Source organism: Pezoporus wallicus, unplaced genomic scaffold (assembly GCF_028554395.1).
Source record: "Pezoporus wallicus isolate ANWC-B61680 ecotype Strahan unplaced genomic scaffold, APGP_CSIRO_Pwel_v1 contig_7835, whole genome shotgun sequence".
Classification (NCBI taxonomy): domain Eukaryota; kingdom Metazoa; phylum Chordata; class Aves; order Psittaciformes; family Psittacidae; genus Pezoporus; species Pezoporus wallicus.
This window is the reverse complement of record NW_026636866.1, coordinates 635,617-661,510: the sequence shown is the minus strand read 5'-3', so window position 1 is coordinate 661,510 and position 25,894 is coordinate 635,617. Positions and strand designations below refer to the sequence as shown.

The 25,894-nt window shown below is 39.5% G+C and overlaps 1 protein-coding gene across 4 annotated transcripts; it reads right to left on the bottom strand.

Annotated features, from left to right (window-relative positions):
* Positions 1–212: 212 nt before the first annotated feature.
* Positions 213–21,929, bottom strand: ZDHHC7 (zinc finger DHHC-type palmitoyltransferase 7). 4 transcript variants are annotated; one of them, XM_057401892.1, is made up of 7 exons: positions 21,822–21,929; positions 11,389–11,711; positions 8,537–8,661; positions 3,510–3,606; positions 2,982–3,063; positions 1,682–1,812; positions 213–632 (listed from the first exon to the last, which is right to left on the bottom strand). In XM_057401892.1, the coding sequence occupies exons 2-7, from the start codon at positions 11,692–11,694 to the stop codon at positions 456–458; spliced, it is 918 nt and encodes a 305-aa protein (XP_057257875.1). In that variant the 5' UTR covers positions 11,695–11,711; positions 21,822–21,929; the 3' UTR covers positions 213–455. The 4 variants fall into 4 exon arrangements, with proteins under 4 accessions (XP_057257875.1, XP_057257878.1, XP_057257877.1 ...); XM_057401895.1 differs by lacking the exon at positions 21,822–21,929 and adding an exon at positions 15,307–15,320; XM_057401894.1 differs by lacking the exon at positions 21,822–21,929 and adding an exon at positions 14,981–15,000.
* Positions 21,930–25,894: the final 3,965 nt, after the last annotated feature.

The following is a 25,894-nucleotide window of genomic DNA, read 5'->3' as shown; positions in this document are numbered from 1 at the left end:
GCAAATTACTTTCTTTTCCCTGAAAACTGGATTTAGAAGGCTATGTCTCATTTGAGATCAACTTTCAACATAATGCTCCTCCTTGTGATTGACAACTGCACCTACGTATATACTTTTTATAAAAACACACAGGTAATCCCCCAAACATTTATCAAATAAAAAGGGTTTAACAAAAATTAAATCTCAAAATAAATTACAGTAGCATGACAACATTTGGCTTCTTTAGTGTGACCACGTGCTTTTCCTTTGTTATTTTGCTGTTAAGACCATTACAGATCCAGTTCACGTCTCTGAACGTTAATGAGATGTCTGTGACAATAAACGTATAAAACTCTGCTTGCTACAAGCAAATGTCCGATATCAGTTTCAGCTGGTCACAGATTATATGTAGACAGCCTTCTCTGGCCCCAAAATAAATATTATATAGTATTCTCCTAAATTCAGCATAACTAGACTCAAACAGAAAACTCAGGTCCTCCTTTCTTTGCTCTCAGTAGAAGTCGCCTGATTCGAAACCCTGCAAAAGGATTGATCCACAGGAGTGAAGGCTGACCCCCAAAAACAGATTTCATTCCTTCCCAACGTAGTCTTCGCTCCCATGTTGGCTTTTCACTCTTCAGTCTTTCAATCTCCTGTACATAAACAGACATGGAGCAACACACCGTTAGGTCCACAGATTAGGAAAGTCTAATAGCATTTACTGAAACTGATGACTATTTCGCATTTTTCAGTGTATAGCCAGTGAGCTGATCAGTTTCTTACTATTACCTACTTAGTAAGGAAGAAATAAGAGTGGCTGATTTAGCCCTGTAGGAACAGGGCCGAAGACTTAGAACATAAAATGTGTGCAAGGAGGCTGGTCTACCTCTACCTCTTCCCCCCTCAAACTGGAAGATAAAATGACCAGAAAAGCTGATGTTACAGTAGAGGATCTACACAGAATATACTTACACTAGAAGTTGTTTACATGGTTAATGAAATGAGACAATAAAGCTTCCAAGAAGGCTCTTGTACTGCAATTACTGAAGCTAGGCTTACTCTCCCAAATGCACTATTTTGATGATCATTTCTTCTTCCCACTGACAAAGGCTTGATATTTACCTTTTTTTTTTTTCACAGCTACTTTTCAATACAGAAATACACTTTTAAACAGCCTCACATGAGAAAATTCTGAGCAGCCACCAGATTCAAATTCCTTCTGTTTCCAGTCAATAACCCATTACAAAACATCTCAAGGCTTAACACTGCAGGGCAGGGGAACCAAAGGTCCAAAGTATGGTGATACTCTAATACAAAGTGTATCAGAAGTAGAGGAAAGCCTGAAGGGTTGATGCAAGATACCTAGTTTAAGTGTAAGCCTGAGAAGAGCAGACATTTCTCACAGCAGGTATCAGGAGTTTGTGACAGATGAGAAGTGAAAGACCAAACTGAGGTCAAAATCTGTGCAGTGCTTTTAATTGAAAACCTGATTATAAGATTTAGGTCAGAAAAGCAAATAATGCAAGAACTCTTGTTAAAAAGCAAATCCCAACAAAGTATTTCAATCCTTAAAACTGCAGAAAATAAAAATGAAGATTTGAGGTTTTTTGCAAAGCAAGAGCCTGCCTTCATCAAATAAAATATCATCTAATCACATCTTCCTAAAATAACTGTTACAGCATATGAAAGTAGAGGTCTTTACCGTTTCATCATTGCATATTGAGTGGATCTGGGTGCCAAACATGACTGCAGTGAAAGTGAGAAACAGAAAACCCTCAAGGCACAAGAAGATCATCAGGATCACAGTTACAGGTGGTGAGAAGTCACTGCATTCTGTGAAAATGATATATGTAGTTATAATAAATAAATGTCTACAGAGCATGTTCATGCTAAGATATCTCTTCAACAAACAGCAATAAAAGTTAAATATCTGGCAGCTGAAAAAGTATTTTCAACAATTAAAACAAATTTCTAATTTCTAGCAAGGCAGCAGCTATACTTGCTGCCCAAGGAAATAAAGAATTTTATGGAAGTAACATTTTTGGCTTCCTATAAAGCATATGGTACTGCATTGCTGCAATCCTGCCTCAGTATTTCAAGGATATCAAATAAATGTTTGCACGTGAGACAATTTAAGTACTCAGAACTGCACATATATAAAGATGAGAGCAGCTTGAAGTTTCATGCATGACAAACACTGCAAGAACCACCACTGCCAGCTCTGACTTGCTAGTTAATATTAGCAAGATGTCCCATTTTGCTGCAATTCCTATTACTATTTTAATCCCTACACAAAGTAAGCAAATTCAGACTTAAACTTACATCTTGGGAGAACAACTGATCAATTGATTATAGTTAAAGAAAGAAGAAATGGGATAGTATAAAGAAAGCAGAATGCTTCAAGTAAAATAAAGGGCTAAGATTCCATCCATTTAATGGAATATTCAGCAAAAACCAGTCACATGGATTCCCCTGTTGTTTCAGGTATCAGGAAGAACATATGATCAACCATTTTCTGGCAAAAGCACTAGGTCAGAATGAGCTCTGGCACACTGGAACACTAAGAAAGTCAAATCAGAGGCCTAAACAAACAACTGGGTCAATTTAGGAAATTTCTTTTCTACAGAAGCCCCACAGCTGGCTCCAGTAACAAAATAAGGAAGAAATTCTGTTGTTCACAGAACTGTGCTGTGACACCCAAAGTCCAGCTGGCAGTTTCAGGTAATATAGCACTGAGGTGGCTGAGGACCAGCTGTCTGCTTACTTCCTGTTACAGAGGTAGCAAATTCTTTACTATATGGAAACAGCTCTTACAGTGAATGTCTAAAAGGTAACCAAAAAGAGACAGAGCTGGGTAAACAGGAAACCAGTATGAAATATTTTCAGGACCTCACTTTAAAAAGACTGAAGTCCTGTAATATTTCATACATGAGACTAAAATAAGTGTAACTTTCCCTTAATATCCGCTGTATTATGACAGTGAAAGTTAAGTATTTGCTTACCAGTCCACTGCCCTCGGACACAGGAGAAAAACTGAAAACCACACAGTATGAGCGCATGAGCTGAAATTAGGGCTATATACATCTGGAAATAAGAGAGTGTGCTTACTTTTGACTGCTGCCAGGTAGTAAAGCAGACATTCATACCAGCCAACCTTCACCACTGCACAGCAAATACACTTTCCTATTTCAATATTTAATTCAACAAAATGATGTAAAACCAAATTCTAAGTAAGTTTAAATCTAAAAACATGGGTAACAACAAAAGTTTAAGGATTAGCTCCCTAAATATAGCTCCATTTCACTAATCCTTATTACATAAAACACAGTTAATAACAATATTAAAGAGTACAAGATTAAAATGAGTATAAGTATCTTCTTGGAGAATTTCTTGCATAGAATTAAACAAAAAAACCCAACCAACAACAAAACCCAATTGTGCCCTTAAGCCATGAATTACTACTAAGCACAATCAAAACTGTTATAATCAGGGTAGATTTGTACTGAAATCAAGCTGTTTTTTTCACTTACCGTAAACAGAACAAAAAATCTCTGATTTTTCTCCCCCACACAATTATTGACCCATGGGCAGTGGTGATCCATCTTTCGAATACATCGTTTGCAAATACTGAGGGACAGAAAAAGAGACTTCCATTGAGAAACAGTACTTCACATTTTAATATTGCAACAAGGATACCCAGTGGTCATAAGATGATGTGCTGTATTCTTTCTTGTCAAACTGTTAACAGTTATTATATCTCCATTTCTTTAAAGAAACTATTTGCTCACTCACAACTCTGGTTTTGGCTGTTACAGAACTGACTGTGTACATAAAATTTTCTTCATATACGAAAAACAGTATTAACATGAAAATCACTGCTTATCCAAAAAAATACAATCAAGGGAATCCTGTAACTTGTTTTAGACACTTCTGGCACTGAGTGAGGCAAGTTTTACTTCTTTGCAGATTCAGTAGAATCTTCCCTTCTGTAGAAGCTATTTTACACAAAGTAATTACTTCAAGGTTGCAGACTTTTAAGTTGTAAATTTGGTTTGTGAATCACCAAAAAAAAAAAAAATGGAAAGAAAGAAAAAAATTCACATATTCAAAGAGAAATCAAGGTTTCAACTGGCCACACAATTGTAAACATATGCCAGCAAAATCTCAACTGAAGAACAGCTTACAAGTTCACTCCTCACCTTCTCAAACATGAAACAAAAACATTGAAACTATAAGCAGCACACATTCTTTGCCTTCTTATAATGAATATTTAAACACTGGTGTTCCTTGTTAGTTCTGTAACTAATTGCTTTGGTGCTGCCCAGTTCTGAGTCAAGGGTATTTCCACAAGTCAAATACTTCAGTAACTCCATTTTACATGTGCTAAGGCATACAGGACCAGAGGACTCTTTTATATTCAGGTCCATCTGCAGCTAAACACAAAGTTAGAGAAGAGAAACAGAACAGCTGCAACATGTGTTGAGGGTCTTCCAATAAGTTCATCAGCTTAAGCAATACTGATACTGAATTCTCCTAGCTTTGTGCTTAAGATAGCCACACACAAAACATTCCAGATTTTCCTGTAGAAAATAAACAATATTGAGCATTTTCATTTTGGCAGTTACAAAGGCAAATAAGCCTAAAAAATGCAGGCATTAGTATTCAAAATCCTCTGGTTTTAATGCATGCTTATTTATGTCTGGTATCTGTGAGTGCTGCAGTGACAAGCCATGAAGCAAAGCCAGATGACTGTCAATAAAGTGAAGAAAAGGGTGTTTGTGTAGGGAAATAAATGCTCCAACGCATAAAATAACTTTTAAGTCATCATATATGCATGATTTTAAGGTAATTCAGCAAGAAACAGAACTTCTGTGGAGGTTGTATGGGAGAATCCCAAATATCTCACTGCTCCTCTGAAGCTCACTTTGCCCTTAGCTACCATAACCCAGCCCCTACATTCCCACTGCCTCTTATGGATGGTAAAGACAATTCATCCTCACATGCAAACTACTTTTTCACTAATAATTAAACTACTTATATTAGCTACTAATTTAACTGGTAGTGCCAGTTACACATGAAAATCCCAAGATCATAACTAAACACCACAACAATTCTCTAGTGCAGAAGAAACAAGTATCACTGAAGAAAGGCATTCAGAAGGTTCACCAAAAGATTTTCATTTCACACAGCCTGCTGCCTGTAAGTTCAGCCTGTCATTAATTTCCCAAGCTCTGTGGGAAGGTGACCTAACCCCAGCTACCACAACCGTGCAACCCTCTTAACGTAACACATAATATACGCTATCACTCTAAAAAGAATATTAATGTGAAATACTAAGTAAAATCATACAGACTCAATCAAGCCAAACATTAGAAGATGTGAGGTGGGCAGGACTCACTTTTGCTCATTCAGTATTTCACACAAGCCCACGAAGAGCTCTCCAAGACATCAGATGTCTGGAACCCTGCCTTCCTTTCTAATCTCACACCACGCTTCAACAAACGTTTCCAGCCAACAAACACACAGCAATGCTTAACACAGTGGTTCTGCCTTCTTCCTACCCCCGTCACTTGTATTCTAGTCCTTTCCTTGTCCAAGCACAGATGTTTTTGCAGCAAGAGTTTGGGGAAGTCACTCTATGAGCTGGAACCTGGGTCATGTCACTGCATATGAACACTCATGCATTACACAAGAGGAAAGAGCAATAATGGTAATGAGAACAAGCAGCTGTGGGAGAAGGACAGTCTTCTCCAGGTTGGCATTGCAGCTGAATGCACTCCGGCAACAGCAGATGCAGTTACAGACTGGAATGCCAAAGGTAACATCCAGAAAGACACAGCTAATTGCTTAAGAGAAACTGGTCTGCATAACAGAAATTCACAGGAAGATTGATGCAGACATCTCAGTGACTTGTTTCTGGATAACAGCTCCCCACACACAAACAAAGGCACTCAGAATAGGCCAGAAATAATGACAGCTGTGCTCCTTCAGTGAAAATGAAATAGCATTCACTCAGGATAGGCCTCTTCTTTATGCTGAAAACATTAACTGCCTAGTAAAATCTCAGTTTAATGTGTTTCACTGAGGCTAGTTATTTAGCTGTGAATAAGTTTCTTGCTCTTTTTGCCACCACTAATGTGTATTATGAAACTTATTTTTCTTCCTTAAAAGAAATCCCGCTACAATATTGCACAACAATTTTCATAAATACATCATAAGAGTCTCTTCTGTTAATAATTTACTACTCAAAACACTGTGGCTTTGAGTGCAAGTATTTCCCAACAGGAACCAACTTCAATTTCCATTTTCAAGTCTCTTCCATCAGCAAATTGCCACTTTGACTACTTGGGACTAGACCACCCTTTTAATGTCCTTGGAATGGGTTTGTAAGCCAATAAAAAGTTGGCAGTATAATCAAACAAACCTTTTTTCTATTCAGTAAACTACTGTAGTGCTAAGTCCAGGGCAAAGAATCAGATTAAAAGAAACAAAGACAATTAAACCAGATATCCAACTACTGAGAAAAACATGACAGCAGGCTTACAACAGATACGCTTTCAGGCTCTGGCCATCTTTCAGATGTTCTGTGAAGGTAGTTACACAATGCACAAGCACCAGAATGCATCCTTTGCCTTTACATGGAACATCTCACAGTGTATTTTACCACAGCATAAAAAGTAAAACAATGCACAAGATATTCAAAGCTCGGTCCTTAAGCCACCGGTTATTGAAAAGAAACTCTTCGAAAGTATCACAGATTTCCTTCACTACCCATTCTTGCCCTGCTTTAACAATAAATCTTGCTCAAATTCTTGCTGTAAATAACGTCTCTGAAGTCCCTACTTAATTTTCATTCTTCTTCCACGAAGAAATAACTTCTCAATAAATACCACCTTCACTGGGATCACAGGCTACTGGAACATCCAAGATAACACAGTGCCTGCCAAGGATGATGGCCCAAATGTACCCAAGGGACACTGAAAGATGTACCTGAAACATCTGTTAGCTCCAGGTCTAACAGATGTGGGTCTAACTACTCACAGAGAGAACAACCCGGCTTTCCAGTACTCCAGCTTGTCTGCCCACATGCAGAGCATAACGTAAGATACCTTCATTTAAGACTACTTCCAAATTAGTAAATCCTATCAGGACTGAAGATGTGGAAAACGCAAAGATACCTGCAAAGTCCCTTAGGAACCTGCCTAAATTCAAGCTGAGAAAATTATTAAGGTCCAATGTACACTTAGCAGAGGCTCTCAGGTGTCCCTTTACTGCCTCCCATGGACACAGTGCCAATGAACAGACTGCACAAAGCCGTTTGAGATCCCCAGAGATTAGCAGCTTATATTTTGCCACAAGAAAGCAGCTGCGCTGCTTCTACCCCCAGGCCCACCAAGCAGTGGGTACAGCTGTCTTCATGTAATGCTCTACTGAAGCTAATAAAACCAGCCAGAAGCAAACTCACTGCCCAGGAAGGAAGGCCTGGTACATGCATCCATGCAAAAGCTAACCTACAACACAGAGAAACTAGCTGAAGATAATTCTATACTTGACTATTTATACATGGAACTTTTCCCTTCACACTCCAGATACAAAAGCCCACTCACATCTGAGAGAACAAGACTTCAGTGGCTGGTTATTTATAATGGAAATAGCTCTGCAGCCATACTGCTCACAAAGATAAGCAACATACACTGAGACATTTAATTTAGAAAGCACAAACTTACAGAATAATTTCAGAGTCCTGACAAGACTTCACTCTGTTCTTCTGATTGGCACTAACTCACAGACTTAACTGTAATATGCCACACAATTCAATACATATCACTCCTTACACCTAGAGAGCCACCAGAAACATTTACATATTTATGTAAGCCTTAATTATGCAGGCATATCTATTTTCAACTCTCACACAATAAACATTACAAATGCATATCCACAGTTCCTGAAAACTCAAAAGACTGAGAATTAGAATGTATATGTTTACTATCTCTTCCTTTAGTTCAAATTACCATCACTTCTGTGGTTATTAAAATGAATCTTCAATAGGCAGAAATGCATTTAAACAATTATGTGCACCACTTTGGGAAAATAATCTGACAATTCACATGTAACTTCAAGTGACACACAAAGAAGACAAGACACAAATTAAAGCGACAGTTTACAACTCATCTGTATTTTGTTAATTTAAACTGCAGGAGACGTTTGTTTCTTAAATGAGCTTCTAAAATAAATTTCCTTGAGATTCTCCCTTGCCCTGCATTATCAACAGTATGGCACAATAATTACAATGATGCTCAGGAAAAAATATTCAAACGCTATTTAAGACACCACAGTATGGTTATTTTTAAAAGCTCCTGAGTCTCTTGCTTTTTTCCATCACCCACATTCATTTTTGGCCATAGTATATTACATCCATAAAATACTCCACAATGTATGAATTCGAAAGTTTACTGGATACCAAAAGAACCTGTGGTGGAAAACAACCCCCCACATAAGTATCAGGAACATTATTCCAAGACTCAATATGCATAACTGCTTTAAAACTATGGCATACCTGCAGTGGTGTGCACGTTCAGGTTTGATACTACAGCACTTTGGACACTTGTAGATCACTTCTCCTGGTTTCAGTTGCAAATTATCCATGTATTCTTTAGTGGCATTTCCTTTGGGTACAGCCCCCTGAAATAATATCAATTAAAGGAGAGAAAGCTTCTTAAATGGTCTGAGAGTGTTTTAAAATACATTTTATAGACTTCGTACCAGTAATCTCAGCATAATTGCTGAAATGAATTCATTTATTCAAAGCTAGTCTGCTATAAGCCAGAATCATTTACAAACGCATAAATTACCTCTGCTTGACCTCAAATGCACCTTCATTTCAGCAAGACTCATCTGTGGCCAAGTATTAGCATAATTCTGACAGAATCTGTTGTCACCAGCATACATAAAATATCTTTACATGCAGATATAAGCTTTATGGGTACAATATTTGCTGACAAGAAGACATACTTTCTTACAGCAGCATATGTTAATTGTGACATTCAATTATTAGGCCAAGACATCCCCAAAACTTAAATCAACAACTACTTGAAAGATATTATTTCAAATCTCTGCATCCAAGATTTAGCCCTATGTATACAGGTTTTTGAGAAGCAACAGTCACCTTTTTTAACTTTATACTTAAGCTTTTAGTTTGGACACTGTTAGCATGAACCACCACTGCCTTCTTTATTCTGCATCCAGTGTCATCTTCTGCCTTCTGCAAACTGTGGAAGTTTGTGTAGCTACCTGGTAAACAGCTGAAGGCACTGATCCAAAAGAAAAATAACCCATTAGGAAAATAAATTATTTTTTTAGTGATTAGTCCTCTGAGCTGCTCATCACAGAGCTGCATTAGCAGCTGCTCAACACAATGAGGAAGATGACGGAACAGACAGGAAAAGTAGGCAGGATTGCTTCTTCCAGTAACAATATCAATCGAGAGCCTTGTGAGATCAGAATCTAATTCTGGATTAGTAAGAAGAAAATAATGGACATTACCAGTGTCATCTTGCTTATTTATAGAGCTAAAAGCTTATCTGTGACAGGAAGTGATCGTGAAATAAACCGGAATGTGAAATGAATGTGGCCTTTCTGTACCAACTCCTCCAGACCAGCACCTTACATGACACAGAGATAGCCTTCTCCAGGTTGTCTTAAATCATCTGCAACACTCTATTTCTCATTCAAAAAGAGCCCACTGGCAACACCATGAATTTACAGAGACACCTCAAGGGAGTTTGTAGGACAGAATTGAAGAAAACAGGAGGCACTTTGGATTCAATTGCAAAACACCCCTCTACTCTGGCAGAAAGTTTTTGTTGTGCATGTCCTGGAATAACAATCTTGTGTTTGTATTGCCTGAGGCACAGCCCAAGTTCTGCCCTAGATGAACTCTTTGGCTAAGTGGTGCTTCAACCTTGAGCCAGCTGTCCTTTGGAAATGCACAAACTCAAAGAGAGTTTCTGAAACTCCCACATTGTATTGCTGAAGTGTTTTTCGAAACATGAATGTTCTCACTGAAGTGAATACTTTGGTGTAAACATGGTGAATTATCCCAGAGAGAATTCCTAAACACAGGTAAATCTGTGTTTATAAAACACATCGCACATCCACCTATTCACCTGTCACTAAGGACAGTAACTTCAGGCCGTACTTTTGGCATTTTGCTGATAAAAATATGTTCTATTTCAAAAGCATCTTTCACAGTCTCTGACAGTCACCAATTCCTTTCAATAAGGAAAAAAATCAATTTTAATACTTATATTATTCATATGTTTTGAGGCAGTTTATTCCTTTTTTCCATCAATCATAGTTCCTATTACACTATCATGTCTTCCACTCTGCGAGTCACAAGGAAAGGAGTGGTGAAAAAAAAAAGGCAGTGATTCATTTCAATTACTATCATGTTTTAGCCATAAAGAACAACATAGGTCTAGAAAGACACACAGTTTTACCAGGATGAATTCTTAAGCAATATATCCTTGAACCATTAACTTTCTTAGCTGTTGCAGTCTGTAGAAGTCGGCACATTTCATCACTGGGTGTGGGCTCAGAAGTAAGTCAAAGACCTAGGAAACCATTAACTACAATACCCTCCTGGCTTTTTTGAACACTCCCCTAACTTCCATATACACTGTTACCATCTCAAAAATCTGGAGAAAACAGAAGTGTTACCCTTCTCTCCCCAGATATATTCCCTTAAAAGAGTAGTAGATTTTAATACAAAATAAACAATTTAATCTCTTGAACTGTTGAAGAGCAAGAGTCCTAAGAAAAGAGTACTTCCAAGATCTCTCAAACCTACACCCTTCCAGAGTGGGTTCAGCTAAAATCTCCCACACCACTGACTCCACATAATTAAACACAGTAATCATGGAATCATGTATGACAGTAGCTCTTACTTTATGCCAATACATGACTGAGGTTTTACAGCATGTCTACCTCTAAAAGTTCTTTCACGTGCCATAAATGTAAGATATATTTCAAAAAGTATAACAGGGTGAAGCTACAACTTCTTATGAAGTTTCAAAAATATATCTGACAAACAAAAGTAATAAAATGTGGACAGAAAAGACTAAAACTCTATCACCTTCTTCAGAACCTGGGTTAATATTTTACAAATAAACTAAATTTCCCATGAGCCTACCTCTCCCTCTTAATTTTATACTGCCTGCTCCTCAAGTCAAATATTATTTACAGTTTCAACAGAACAGGAAAAGTACAGATATCTGCCTTCACCTTGAGGGTTTTGAATCTAATACCACTTTTCCTAGCAGGAGACAACTGATACCACTTGCTCACATCTCTGCAGACGATGAGCTACATGAGAGAACAATCCAATGTAAAGAACAACTGCATACTTACTGGATCGGTTAGCATCGTTCTCAGATGCGATGACAAAGCTAGTACTGCCAAGCAGTTAAAGAGAACACCGTTGATCACCGAGTACCAAAAGTCTTTGGAAGGCAGCAACATGACAAAAGTCACTACGAAGTCTGCATAGACAACCAGAAGCCATGTCATTATAGCACAGACCATACCGCAGCCATCTCGGATGAACCAAACCCTCTCTGCCATGTCAGCCTCTGAGGAAGAGGAATCATAGCTGTCATTTTCAGCAAGAAGTGGGTGGTGCTCGACATCACGGAATCTGTGCCCTGATGACTGCATGGTTTTCTGGCCTTGCCCTGCAGGAAGCAAAGATATACCATTATTATGCTTGAGGAAACTGGAAATACAGGTGGCTCTCGTCTATTATTTGTGTAAGATAAAACCAGTTGAAAATAGATTACTGAGATTTTTTTTTTAATCAAAACCTGAACAATTCTATGACTACATAGATATGAACTATTTCTATAATCAAAAGACACTAATTTACAAAGTTTCATAAACAATTTTGTAAGCAATTTTCTGAGTTTTATAATACCATAACTTTCTTTTCTTATCACTTTGGTTTGCATGGCAAAGCTTGGATAGAAGGTGGGCTACAGGCCTCCGGGAGAAGCTGCTAGAAGCTTCCCTTATGTCCAACATAGCCAACGCAGCTTGCTCCAAGACAGACCTGCCACTGGTTAAGACCAAGCCCAGCAGTGACAGTGGTAGCACCTCCGCTATAACATATTTTAACAGGGGGGGTAAAAAAAAACTGTGGAACTGTAGCCAGAGAGAGAAGTGAGAATACAGGACAGAAACAGCTCTGCAGACACCAAGGTCAGTGACAAAGGAGAAGCCCGTGGTGCAGCCCACGGGGAGGCAGGCTGTGCCACTCAGTCCATGAAGGTCCACGGTGGAGCAGGTATCCACCTGCAGCCTGTGCAGGACCCCACACTGAAGCAGGGGAATGCCCGAAGGAGGCTGCGTCCCTGTGGGAGCCCATGCTGGAGCAGGCTCCTGGCAGAATCTGTGGCCCTGTGGAGAAAGGAGCCCACGATGCAGCAGGCTGGCTGGCAAGACTTGTGACCTTGCAAGGGAACCGTGCGAGAGCAGTCAGTCTGTTCCTGAAGGATTACACCCCAGGGAAGGGACCCATGCTGGAGTAGTTTATAAAGAACTGCAGTCCATGGGAAGGACCCATGTTGGAGATGTTCATGGAAGACTCTCTTCTGTGGGAGGGACTCTAGCTACAGCAAGGGAAGAGTGATGAGTCCTCTCCTGAAGAGGAAAGAGCCACAGAGACAACGTGTGATAAATTGACCACAACCACCACAAGCCAGTGATGGGGAGGAGGGTAGACAAATAGGCAGTAAAGTCGAGGCCAGGAAGAAGGGACGGGTAGGGGGAAGGTGGTTTTAAGATTTCTCATTATCCTACTCTGATTTGACTGGTAATAAATTAAACCAATTTCCCTAAACTGAGTCTGTTTTGCCCATGATGGTAACTGGTGAGTGACCTCTCTCTGTCCTAATCTCTACCTACAAGCCTCTGGTTATATTTTTCTCCCCCCTGATGTGGGAAGTGATAAAGCAGCTTTGGTGGGCATCTGGCATCCACACAGAGTCAACCCACCACAATCATGCAACTTCAATGCTTGACAAAGTGATTTTTGAATGGTTCTGTTTCCATTTTGTTGTGCCTGTAAACCATTCTTCCTCTTCTGTCCAAAATGTAACCTCTTTCTTCTATCTCAAACTAAAATGGCATTAAATTACAACCCCTGTCTCTCAGAACACAGCAAGTAATGGCACCAAACTGTTGGCTTTTCATACTGCTCCAGCAGCCCTGGGAAGAGCAGAAGGAAACTTAGAACGGAAATAAAGCTGTTTAGTACATTGTTCACAACAAAAAACACTGCAAGTTAGTAAGCAGCTACATTTGTTGACAAAAGTGCTATTGCATTGAAAAAAACCACAAACCTGACACAAAGATACATTGGATAACTTACAAAACTCACCCAGATCAGACCAACCTTCAGGAAAACAAATGGTAGTGGTTAAATTAGCATGGCAATGGATAATATGAATCAGATTTTCAAAAAACACATTTAATTAATTTCATGAAAACCCTTCTAGGACTTTATGGGGGTTCCAGCATGGAACAAAAACCTGAAACCTCGAAAACAGCACTATTTTCCAGACAGAACTGAAGTGCTTTCAACCAATGGGAGGCAAAATAAAGTTTTAACATTATGCATCAAGAATATCCTGCTACTTTAGAAGTATACTGTGCTCTAAAATTCATATTGATTCATACAACTAAAGGCCACAAGTGAGGGAAACTTGAAAGCATTTATATTGATTTATGACAGCCAAGCAGAAGTCTCCATTTTTATTTCTTGTTAAGGCAGCCTACTGGTAGGAATTATGGCACTTGAATTTACATCCCCCGACCTTGAATATAGGACCACTTTGTTAGTCTAAAATGGTCAAAGTGTCCATTACAAGGTAAAGAGCCTCTTACACTAAGACAGTTTGAAGATTAAGCTGCGTATTTCTAAACCCTTTAAAAACTCCCGGTCCTATCTAACAGGAATCAGATAACTACATTCTGCCCAGTAAATCCTTCTGATCTTTAAGCTTTAATGCTAGAACTAGGCAGGAATAATCCAAGAGACTAGAAATGAAAACAAGTACATGCAGATTGCAGTGTAGAGATCCCAGAGCAACAGTTAAAATAACTAGCTGAGATGCTCATAGAACACAGTTAAGTGTGGGCTACATTTTCTGGCTCTAAAACAGAACAAACTGAAAGACAACATTGGTGCTTGGATGTTACCGCTAACAATGCAGTATTAAAATTTCTAGGAGTTACACTGTTCTCTATCCACACATTGGGTTTTTTGTGGTTCTGTGTTGTTTTTTTTTTGGGGGGGGGGGAGAGTTGTTGTTGGGGTTTTTTTTTGTTGTTTTTTTTTTTTTTGTGGGTTTATTGTTTTACACCAAAGTCCCCTCTCTTACCAGAATGCAGCTATCTAAGCCATGGAAGAAGGTTCACATACTAGAAAAATACCTTAAAAAAGAAAAAAACTTCACCTCCCTTAAAAGCAATTCAAGCTTAACCTAGGTAAGGCCCACTTTTCAGCCACTTTCAATTATCTTAATCTTTCTGTATGTTTACAGTTAAAATTACAATCCATGCCAATTCATTTCAATAGCACTTTGTGACATCAACCACTCCTTGTGGTCAAGACTTGTAAAAGAAAATTCAAGTTTCATGAAGCCTACGTACTTAGCAGCTAGAACATGCAGCTATTATTTCATCAACAATGGGCATATAAAACTTTTAACAAAAGCTTTTGTCTAACCTCTTCTCTCTCAAAAAGAAGAAACCACAAAAAAAAAAAGTATCTACAATAGATTTTCAATTAAGCTTTGAAGTATATAAGGGGCTGACAGCAAAGTTAGCAGACACACAAAATACCCAACAAAGGCTCCAAAAAGCCAAACTTCTCCTAAAGAGGTAAGCAGCATTACCCAGATGTTTTCAATTGTTTGAGAGGCATCAATGACTTGAAACCAACCTCCCAATTATGAAACTTCTTACAGAACACAAATTTGGAATTCTTCCTAGCTAAGGTGCAACACCGCAGGAGAAAAAAAAAACCAAATAATTTTTTTTCAACCAGGGCAAGTTTTCAGCTGCTCAAATCAACAAGTTACCTTAAGTAATTCTGAAAGTAATATATCTGTATTTATGTATGTCACAACAAATGTGACTTTTTAGATCAATTCTGCAAGCAACTCCTTTGCATACAAATGAAATGGCATTAAATTACTGCTCTCGTTTTATTTAACTGTATTAAAGACAACCAAGAAATTTTTAGCACAACAGAAAAAACCCACATACCTCACAAATGTTTTATGTTATTCTGACATCATGTCCTTCCTTTGGGCTATCCTAGGCTATTCACATAGTCATAGCTGATGTAATCTGAAAAGATATCATGAATAAACTGATCAGTAAAGCACTCTGGTTTCATCAGGAAAACAGTGTTAAGCACAAATTATATATATATAGATAGCAGTACTTTGAAATACGCTGCATGTACGTACAGCAATCAAACTTCTGATCAAGAAGAAAAAAAAACTTTTAGATTGTCAAAGAACAAAACTAAAACACTCTAAACACTGTTTCAAGTAACTCTGCATTTGTCTTGTTCACTGGTTTTGCTGCATATCCAGGTTTTAGCACTACAAAATAATGAATCCAAAGGCCAACTTGCTTTTCTTGTTTCCCATGCCTGTATGTCTAAGAGGTAGAATATGCAAAAAATAATAATCTTATTTGTCTTTAGAACTTACAGCAAGCTTTTTGGTAGCAGAGTATTACTAACAAGTATACACGCCTACCACTATTTCCATAATTGTATGATGAGATAGGAAAAAAATGTTTTAACTCAAATTAATATATAAAAGAAAACGCATATAAAAGAAAACAGCCCATAACTACGCCAAAAAGAATATACACTTAGAAAGCTCTCTTTGCTAGAATTCCACCATATATACAAATAATCACCATACAACCTATGACATACAAATCAGTATAAGGACTGAAATGCTACCATGAGCTGTTCTAACCATACTTAATTTGACAATACAAATGTTCCACAATCTTGAATTATACCCCTTCCTTTTCACAAGGACACAATATCTACATCCAACACAGACTGTACAAAGTAAGTGCTCATTAGTAGTCTTAAAAGTGTAGAAGATTTCGTTTTTCATAGTGAAAGAAGAGGACAATGAACTTATTTTAGCTAGAAAACCAGGTACTAGTTTGAAAATTTTAGCAGTCAACTTTTGGAAATCACCACATGACATCTGGAGTGTGAATGCAGCACAAAACTTTGAGTTAGATTTCTATTTGGAGAAGAGAACAGAAAAGATGTGGTCCTAACTTTCTGACTGGAAAAGTTAGCGACCACACGCATGATGCACAGAAAGTGGTGAAGCACTGGTTTCTGTCAAATTAAGTTGGGAGCCCTGTTGTATGCAACAACATTGACTGCCACTGCTGTTGTCTCACCCAGTCCTACTGCTGCAAATCATAACATCTGTCTCCAATTAAATCCCCAATACATGATTAAGGAAGATTTTCTTGCTTTATTTTATAGCTTAGAGTAGGAACTTGGAATGCATCTTGTTAAAGCTGGCTAAACAAGTACCTAGGTTTATTTCTTCAGTTCTTTTATTTTCTAGTATTTAAAATAAACTTTGTGACATGAAAGCATTACTCTTTCATTTGGATGGTTAATTTAAATTAATATATTTTGAGAGAAACAAAAGGATTCCGACATTTAACAGCGATAGAAAATACAACACCACTTACTACTTGTAAATGAAAGCATCCAAAACTAACTTGTTAGAAAAAGGTATTCAAAACAACATTACTGTTGGAGTTCTTCACTATATATTTTCAAATTTTCCCAATTCAATAGGAGTTATACCAATGCAGACTTCCCCTGAAAATGAGAAGCCTCTTATTTAAACAAACTCACATATTCTACTGCAAGCCTACACAGTAATGCAAACACTGATTATGCACATATAACTGCATGAAGCTACTGACTGCTTTCTTTTTTGCCTTATAAATAAGCTTTTATACTTCTGTTAAACCAGTTCTCACAACATTTTGAAATCCACAATCATTAAGTTGTCACTGACATAGCATTTAGTGGAAGCTAAGCAGAAGCACACAAAAAGAAGTTGAGTGTATCACATTAATTTGCAGTGTCATCCACCCATTCTTCGAGCTGAAGATGACAAGCAATAGAAGATGAAACTCTAAGCCTCCGCAGGTGAAATATTAGAAGTCAGAGTAATCATTCCAAACTGTTACAGAGAATTTATTGAGAAGACAGGGACATGATTTTTTCAGTTGGCTCCCTAATCCTAAATGCAATTCTATGCCAAATTTCGGCAGTTACCATAGCCTCATTGGTTACTGGTTTATGTGGAAGTGCCACAGTTCAGCTTTTGCGAGAATAATAGATTTAGTCACTCTCATGTAATTTCCCCTTCTCCTGCTCCTGCATGTTGCTCTCCTCTCCAGCTGCCTACACCCCAGATTACCCCCTGCCTTGGCTTCCTTCAAGGGAAAGAGGATCAATGTTTGAAAAGCATTTAGACTTTATGAAGAGCTAAGCATCCCCACTGAGATTCTCACAGCTTTCCTTTAGAACAATCATTTATTTGCTTCAGTGCCTGTCCTAACCAAATTTACATTGAGTCTCTGTTGTATTCTTAAAGAACAAGCCGCCAAGACAACGCATTACACTTCAACATCTAATATGCCAAGCAACTGCTTTTAATTTGACCTTTTAATTATTTAATGACCTTTTAATTATCTAATTATCCAATGTTTCATGCAAAACATCATCTGTTTGCACAGGTGATTACATTAAACCTGATCCAATGCAGTTCCACTCTTAGGGGTTATTTGAAATTCTCAGGTTGAGAATACCTCACCTGACCTGCACCTCACTGTTAATGAAATGCAGACTCGAATGCAGATGTATTATTGAAAAAAAATACAAAACACCAAACTTTTGAAGAAGTTACATTACAAAACTCACGATCACTGTAAAGATGTCTTGTAAAATGGCTGTGCCTAAGATGTTTTGTTTTCCAATGGCGCTAATGATCTACTGCAAGAGTAAGCCTTCCTTCCCTGTGTTTACTGGAAGAAGGTTACCAAGGGCATTAGGAAGACAAATGATATAATACAACTATTGTATCATGAGGCCCCAGTACTGTCAATTAAACAAAAAGGGCACCTCAGGGTTAAGCACAGCTCTTTTCCCTGCTATTTTTTGAAGAAGAAACAAAAAACATTGCAGGAAAATTTTATTTTACTTTTTAAAAAGAGATATACAGATACGAATTTATATACAGGCTAAAAATCCATCAGCTGTCAAAGCCTAAATCTTTTTGGTCACTTTTTCCTTCATACTATACAGTGGACAGATTCATAAGAATCCTCATATTTCAGTTATGATGCAGATAAATATTATTTCAACATTTCGGACTGCACAGTGATAAGAGGTCAGTAATTGCAGGGACAGGAACAGATATTGCACACTAGAATAATAATCCCACAGCACTTACATACAATGGATTTAAGTCCTACCTAAAAAGCACTGCACTGGTGGCAAATCAAAATCACCAAACTGTAATTTCATTAAAAGGTTACAGCGTAAACATTAACTTCAATAACTGCAGAATTTTTAAGTGAAGCTCATGGGCACACCTACTACTGCATCCAATACCATGGGCAATTTGGACCATTCCTTGCTGACAGATAAATATCCATCAGATAATGTCTAGAGGTGAAGAGCATACTTTTTATTACAGATACATGCAATCCAAATTGCAAAGCCATTTAATAAGTAAACTGTGGTTTCTTTCAACTTCTTAGTGGCTAGTCTAGCAAACAGCCTCACAACAAATAAAACAACTCTAATAACTACATCAAGCAGTGAAAGCACTGAAAACCCTTTAGCTCAGCCCCAGCAGCAGCCCAGCTCTGTACAACAAGACCTCTGCTAGGGCTTCAGGACTGACCTCTCTCAGCAGCCATTATGTGAGACAGGACAGGGTAACAAGTATTCAGAAGAACCAGTCCATCAACTACATTTCCAATTTGCCCCAACAGATGCAACCTCTGCTATCTGAAATTACAAAGAGATATGCCCAATTTCAAGAATCTGGGACATACCTGTTTTTTTTACCTGACTGGGTTTAAACCACGACAGTTCCTAACACAGAGCACATAGTTCTGGAAAGTAGCAGCTGAAATAGCTTATGATGGCAACCCATGATACAACCCCAAAGTGGTGCTACCAATTTATTCCCAAGTCTATCTCGTACCTGCAGTGGCATAGCTCTTCATCTCACTAAATCCTTGTTGCTTTTGCTCTAACTTAATATATTTTGTACCATAAACATGGCATATATTTGATATATTAAATATGGTACATACCTCATGAATTTCTTGTTTATGCCTCATAGCCCTTCTTTATACTGACCCACATCTGCTCTACAGCAAGCACAATGACACTTTACAGTGGAAACAATTAATTAATGCAATGCTGTTTATATGCAAACACCTGGCAACACATTCAAGAGACAATCTTCAGTAAGTACAATTCCAACACAGTCAAGTTTCAAGCTATTGTAATAATTCTCCTTACGCCAGTGTCTTATTACACACCAAATGCCAGGCCATAGGAAAACACTGGAGTTGCTTCTTCTCAGCTTTAAAAGAGGATATACTGCTTCTAAATAAATCTCAGAAAAAGGGTATACACAAGAAGTATTTAAGCATAAGTATGGATGTCTTGCACAGAAGCTGGTCTTCTAATTACTTAAGGTGTTATGGCAATAGCATATTTATAAACATTCTCAAAACCCAGCAATGAGAATTCAAGGTAAAACATGTTATGCAAAATGAAAGGAAAAAAACATCTAGACATGTCTTCAGAATGTGTACTTATAAAAGGAATTAAAGAGCTCTGCTATCAGAAATAAACAGTAGATTTGTGATACCAAATCACTTTTCCACAAGCATTGTTCAGCATGGTATCTTTCTGATAAGCAATTTTCCCCTGCACTATATCTGATACACAAAGAATTCACTGAGCTCCAACAGAAAGGACAGGGGCACTTCTGAGGTAAAAAATAACCTTCATCTGAGAGCAAGACATGAACACAGTCTATGTCTGGGTTTTGTATCTTACATCTTCTGGAATAGGGCCACAGATTCCAATTCAGATTAAAATCCAGAGAGCTAGATGCCTAAATCAGTATCAGTATTGTTAAGTGGAAATAGAAAATTTTACTTCTTTGCCAAGGGCAACTGAGTGAATCACATTCTACTTTAGACTATAATTTTTTAATTCTAGTTTTTTGCTTTACTCAAATTTATTTTTTTACTTTACTCATATTTATTATGTTTAATAAAGTCTATTTATTTAAAAGTTCTTACTCAACTATATTAACATTTATTATCATTTTTTTATGAATATACATAATAAATATTACTACTAATAATATTTATTATATCATTATTTAATTATATTTAAAGGTATATATGCTTTAATTATAGCACATATATCTATGTGCTATACCCTCACACTGAATGAGGGTAGCTTGGGTATCGCACACACTCATTGCACTGTGATATACGGCTGGCAAGCACATTTTTCTGTCAGCTGTTATATCCACATCCACATGTGATTCTTCCAGGCTCAAAAAGTAATGCCATAGATCAAAATTCAACTAATTTCACCAGCAATTTTCAGTATTCATTAAAAGATTATTCAAGCCTTTGTTTCAATGATTTGTCATGAGATAAAGCCTCACACTTCATTCTTCATTGTCAGTCTTTCAGCTGCTGCAGAATTCCCTAAAAGTTCTATGTTTTCATAAAAGGCATAAGCAAGAAATACTTCAGATATATATGATAGAAAATACATTACATTAGAGCAAAAACAAGAAAGTTTTAGATATGAAAAGTATTATCAGATTCTTTCAGCAACAAACAGGTTTCAGATATTTAAGTCTAATCTAGGCACACTGAAATCTCACATCAGTTTAACCTACTAATGAATCAGTACGTCTCTGTTTCATCTGCACCCACTTCAAAAGATCTGTTAATATGAACAGTCACAGTGGCTTCAACCTAATTATGCCTTCAGCAAAGCGAGCAGTTACATCACTGTAATTCAGCATCCTGACACCATTATACAACTGTATGTATAGTATTGGAAATAGCCAACGCTTTCCCAATCCTTTTTTCTACGGCGCAGACCACATGCGTGCTGTGCTGTACGAACCTACCCTCCCGTTTCTCAGAGTACAAACTATCTGCGTCCCCGCTTCCTCCAACCTCCGCTTCTGCCTCCCGGAAATAAAGACAACCAGCACCACAGAAATCAGCAAAACTCCCTAAAGCAAGCGCCAGGGCATCACCGAAAAGCGGCTGCTGTTCCCCCTTCCTTCCAGCTTCCCAAGGCGGCAGCTGCGACTCCACAACACAGCCGTGCTGGCGGACAGGGACGCTTCCCTCAGCTTGTTTCCATGGCTGCTGACAGGTTTCAGTTTTAAATAACCCGAACAGAGGCACAAGCACAGGCAGGACACCGAAACACCCCGTTAAGACCTGGCACCGAGCGTCAGCAAGGACGCGGACTGAGGGGCAGCCTGCCCGGAGAAGCGGCTGAGCCCGATAACCTTCCCCACCCGTCCTTCGCCAGGGCCCCCACGCTCCTTCTCCACGGGGAGAGGGCAAAGGGAGGACCTTAAGGGGAACCGGCTCGGTGAGGGGACGGTAGCCCGGGAAGGGAACGGGACTGGATTTACCTCAGCGGCGGCTGCCCCGCTGCCCTCAGCGCTGCGGCTGGCGCCGTGCCGACGGTGCGGTGGGGCGAGCCGGGGCCGAGCCCCCGCCGCTCAGCCGCCGCCGTCGCCGCCACCGTGCCCGCTGCCGTGCGCCCCGAGGAACCGAGGACTCCCGGAAGCGGGAAGGGCAGCACTCGGAGGGCGGAAGCCGGGCGCGGCGAACTGCGCAAGCGCCGAGTCGGGCTGGGAGGCGGGAGGGGAGCGGGGCTGCCCGGTGGGAGAGCTGCGCAGGCGCACAGCGGAGCAGAGGCGCACGGCCTGGTGTGCGCATGCGCGGCCCCGAGCGGGATGTCCTTGGCTGGGAGATGCGTGTGCGGGGCGGCGCCGCTGGAGGGCGCTGTGGGTGGAGGAGGACGTGAGGGGAGGCGCTGGAGGGTTCGCGTTCTAACGTTCTGACTGATAAAAATTCGTGATACGAGGGTAAAATTGGGTTCTTTCGGTGTAAAACTGCGTTTCTTCACTCGGGTGCAGAGTAAAGGTACGGGGCCTGTCGGCAGCGCGGCCACGGCGCCGTGCTCACCGTGTCATTGCGTGAGCCATGGCGGTGCTGCTGCCTCAGGGAGCTGACCCCTGCTCAGGCCCTCCTCGTCCTTTCGAAGCCCTCCCTCATCCCCAGCAGCAGCATATCGCTCTCCACCCGCCGTAACAAAGTACAGACCCAGCGGGGTTTACTTCAGTTCTTCCAGTTCTGGTGGGGTTTTGCTTTATGCCTATAAAGGTTTTCATGGGGATAGTTTATTAGGTGTTAACTTCAGGAGGGTTATTTGGCATGGAAGTCAAGAGCATGTTCACTAAAGTTGGTCGTTCTAGGCTACAACATAAGTAGCTGAGTTAGTTTTATATGGAAATAAAAAGTGGACCTTTTACAAGGACGTGGAGATAGGACAAGGGGAATGGCTTTAACCTGCCAGAGGGGAGATTGGGAAGAGCTCTTGGGCAGAAGCTCTTCCCTGTGAGGGTGATGAGGCGCTGGCACAAGGTGCCCAGAGAAGCTGTGGCTGCCCCATCCCTGGCAGTGTTCAAGGCCAGGTTGGACACAGGGGCTTGGAGCAAGCTGCTCTAGTGGAAGGTGTCCCTGCACAGGCAGGGGTTGGAACTGGATGAGCTTATGTGATCCTATGTAATACTATTGCATGACACTCAGAATTTTCCATTAGGAAAAAATACATATCCAGTAGCTTTAAAAATCTGATGCAAAATAGCACATGCAGGGTGTGAGCTGAGGGTATGTTTGAAACACATAAAAATGCTGAAGGATAACAAACCAAAACTGCAGCAGCTTGGGCACGCTTCTGCATCTTTTTTATCTTGCAGCACCACCACCACCTAGTGGGACCTGGGCTGCAAGTGCGTGAAGGGCTGTGTGTGCTGCAAGTACAACGTTCAGCTGCCCACACTCCTCTGGGTGTGCTTCTTTTTCGTTTCCAACTGCTTCTGTGATGAAACATTAAGGATTTAAGAAAAGCTTGTGTGTAGTCTCCTGTCTCCCGGGGTTTCACATGCTAAAATAAGTAAGTCTCTGCCAATATCTCTGCTGGTCAAATAAAAGTATGGAAACATCTATAGACACAAATTACAAGGGCTGATCTTTTTCTAGAACTATTTCCCTCCATGTTTGCCCTTAATATAACTGGTGTCATCTAGCCAGAAGTAAAAACAAAATGAAGAAATGCTTTATTTCTTGGGTACATACTTACAAGAGGTTCAGCACTGATTATAGTGAGCTTAACCCTTGAGAAGACTGACATGCATTGAGGTCCTTGCACTTTTATCTCAGGATGGCTATGATGAGAAATGATGGTTACGCAGGAGCTACAAAAAAGTTCGGTACTGTATTGGGTTTTTTTTTTTAGCATTATCAGCTAGAGAGGACTCTGCATGTTCTCACACCCTGGAGCTATGTACTTCAGCAGTTCCCACACATCCTTTATCCCTTCTAATTAAGTGGAAGTTTTGCAGTCGATTTCCGTGGAACTGATGCTTACTAACTCGTCGCCGCAGTGCAACGAGTGCGTTTGTCCACTGGATGGTGCATGACTTATTTCTGCAGCCCTGGGGCAGCCCAAATAGCCTTTGTCATAACCACCATACGACGCTGGCAAACAGCGCATCTGCAAAAACAGGGAGAAAAGGTGTACAAGACAAGGCAGTTATTTGATATTTTTTTTTAAGAAATATATATATGACACATATAATGACGTGTATATTAAATATAGGCTGAAACCATGAAATTCTCTCTGAGATCTGAGCTTTCCATGTCTGGGTCACGTACTACAGCTGTGAGTCTAGCTGCTATTTCTGGATGTAGTTCTGAAAATCCAGTTACATTTGCAGCTCTCTAAGGCAATGGTACATATTTTTTCTCTTGGCTTTGATTTCTGCTTGAAGACTGCTAGAGAGACTGGGTGGCTTTGCACAGTACATAGAATCGGTGCTCACTGCAGTGCAAAGATTGTGAGAACCAGTGTGGACCTCACAGCAACACTGTGATTTTGTAGGCCCTTGATTTCTCGGGGTGCCAGAGTACATTTTTTCTGATGGAATATAATCCTAACACACCAATTTCGTTTGCCAGGCAGCTGCATTTGAAAGAGGTAATGCTGTTTAAAGTGTTCACTACACAATCAGAAGTTTGATGGTCAATATTGTAGATGATTAGGAGCAAGTCAGCAAATGCAGGCTAGCAGAAATTCTTAAATTCAGCTTGCTTTGTTTTCTGTATTTTCAGCACTGTGCATCAATTGCAGGTTCCTCATTTCCTCTTGAACTTAAAACCAATTGGTTCAGTATTTTCCTCCCCACATCTTTGCATGTGTAGGAGATTTTAAACTTGTTTTAATGTGCACAGTGTTGGTTTTACCATGCTAAAAACATTACCAGCCATGTCAGGACTTTGGTTCTTCCGCAAGCCCTGCTGGTTTAGAGCCTATTTCCACAGCAAACAATTTTGCCAAGATAAATTGTTTGCCAGAGATAATTTGAAGTCCTCAAACAAATTACCTAAGATACGTTGGAACATAACACTGCACAAAGCAAATTGTTTCTGAGCTTCCTGTCCTCATAGGAAGGAACAGCACTTATCTCTGTTGCAGATTGCATAGAGACAGCCACAATATCTTCACTGGTGCGTGGGTGAGACTTACTTTCTGCATCCATCACATGTCAGAGGAAAATATGAAGTATTTGTGCCCCATTTATCCTCCTCTCAGAAATGTAAATACTGAAACTGACATGATTTGTATGAGGACTCCAGCAGTTTGGCACAGGGCAGTAAAGCTGTTCATGCGTTGCCTTAGGGAGAAAAGGGAGATTTTACAAGAATCTGACATTTGCTGTAAGCCCTTCCATCTCCAGCAGACTAGAGCTGCTGAGGGTTTAATTATTTGCAAGGTCCCAGAGGTCTGCCATTTGCGTGAAACTTTCCCCATTGGATACTGCTTCATGTCAATCCTGTGTTTAAATTCTAACTAAAAATAAAAACTTGTTTTCATAGTCTATTCCCTTTGCAGCTGTTTTCTGGACTGAACCATTCCTGCTGTGCTGCAGGTGCAGGGTGATAACATTGTGCCACATCTCCTATTTTTAGACCACTTTCAGTTCCTCCATAACACAATCTGAAGTAAGAAAATAACCTTATTATCTCTTTGACTCTCTGCTTGCTCTTTGTGGTTGACTTTAAGATGTACCCCTTCAATATTAACTGAAGAATGGGAATTTACAGATATACATTTCTGAACCTTATTGCCTTAATCTCTGGTGCTTTCTGCTTTTTAGCTCCTGCCCTTTTGTTTTGATTTTATGTGGTCCATGGATAGCAATAAAGCAATACAGAACAGTTGTTCACAGTCTCAGAAAAAGAGAAACTGTGTAAAAAGAGGAACTGTAAAAACAAGGAAGCTTTTTAAGAAAGTAAGAGGAACATTTAAGACAATAAAAGCTTTTGAAGGATAGACAGAAACATGATCACAGAGGTGGAGGAAGAGCACATCTGTATCAGAAAAGCCTAGATAAAGGGCAAAAAGAAGCAGCAGAGC

Excerpts from the sequence above, each read along its gene's own strand:
- ZDHHC7 (XM_057401892.1), bottom strand. The coding sequence starts at position 11,694 with ATGCAGTCATCAGGGCACAGATTCCGTGATGTCGAGCACCACCCACTT. Across the intron at positions 8,662-11,388 it reads GAACGATGCTAACCGATCCA|GGGGCTGTACCCAAAGGAAA; the intron begins GTAAGTATGCAG and ends ATATTATTTCAG. Across the intron at positions 1,813-2,981 it reads TGTCCGAGGGCAGTGGACTG|AATGCAGTGACTTCTCACCA; the intron begins GTAAGCAAATAC and ends TCATTTTCACAG.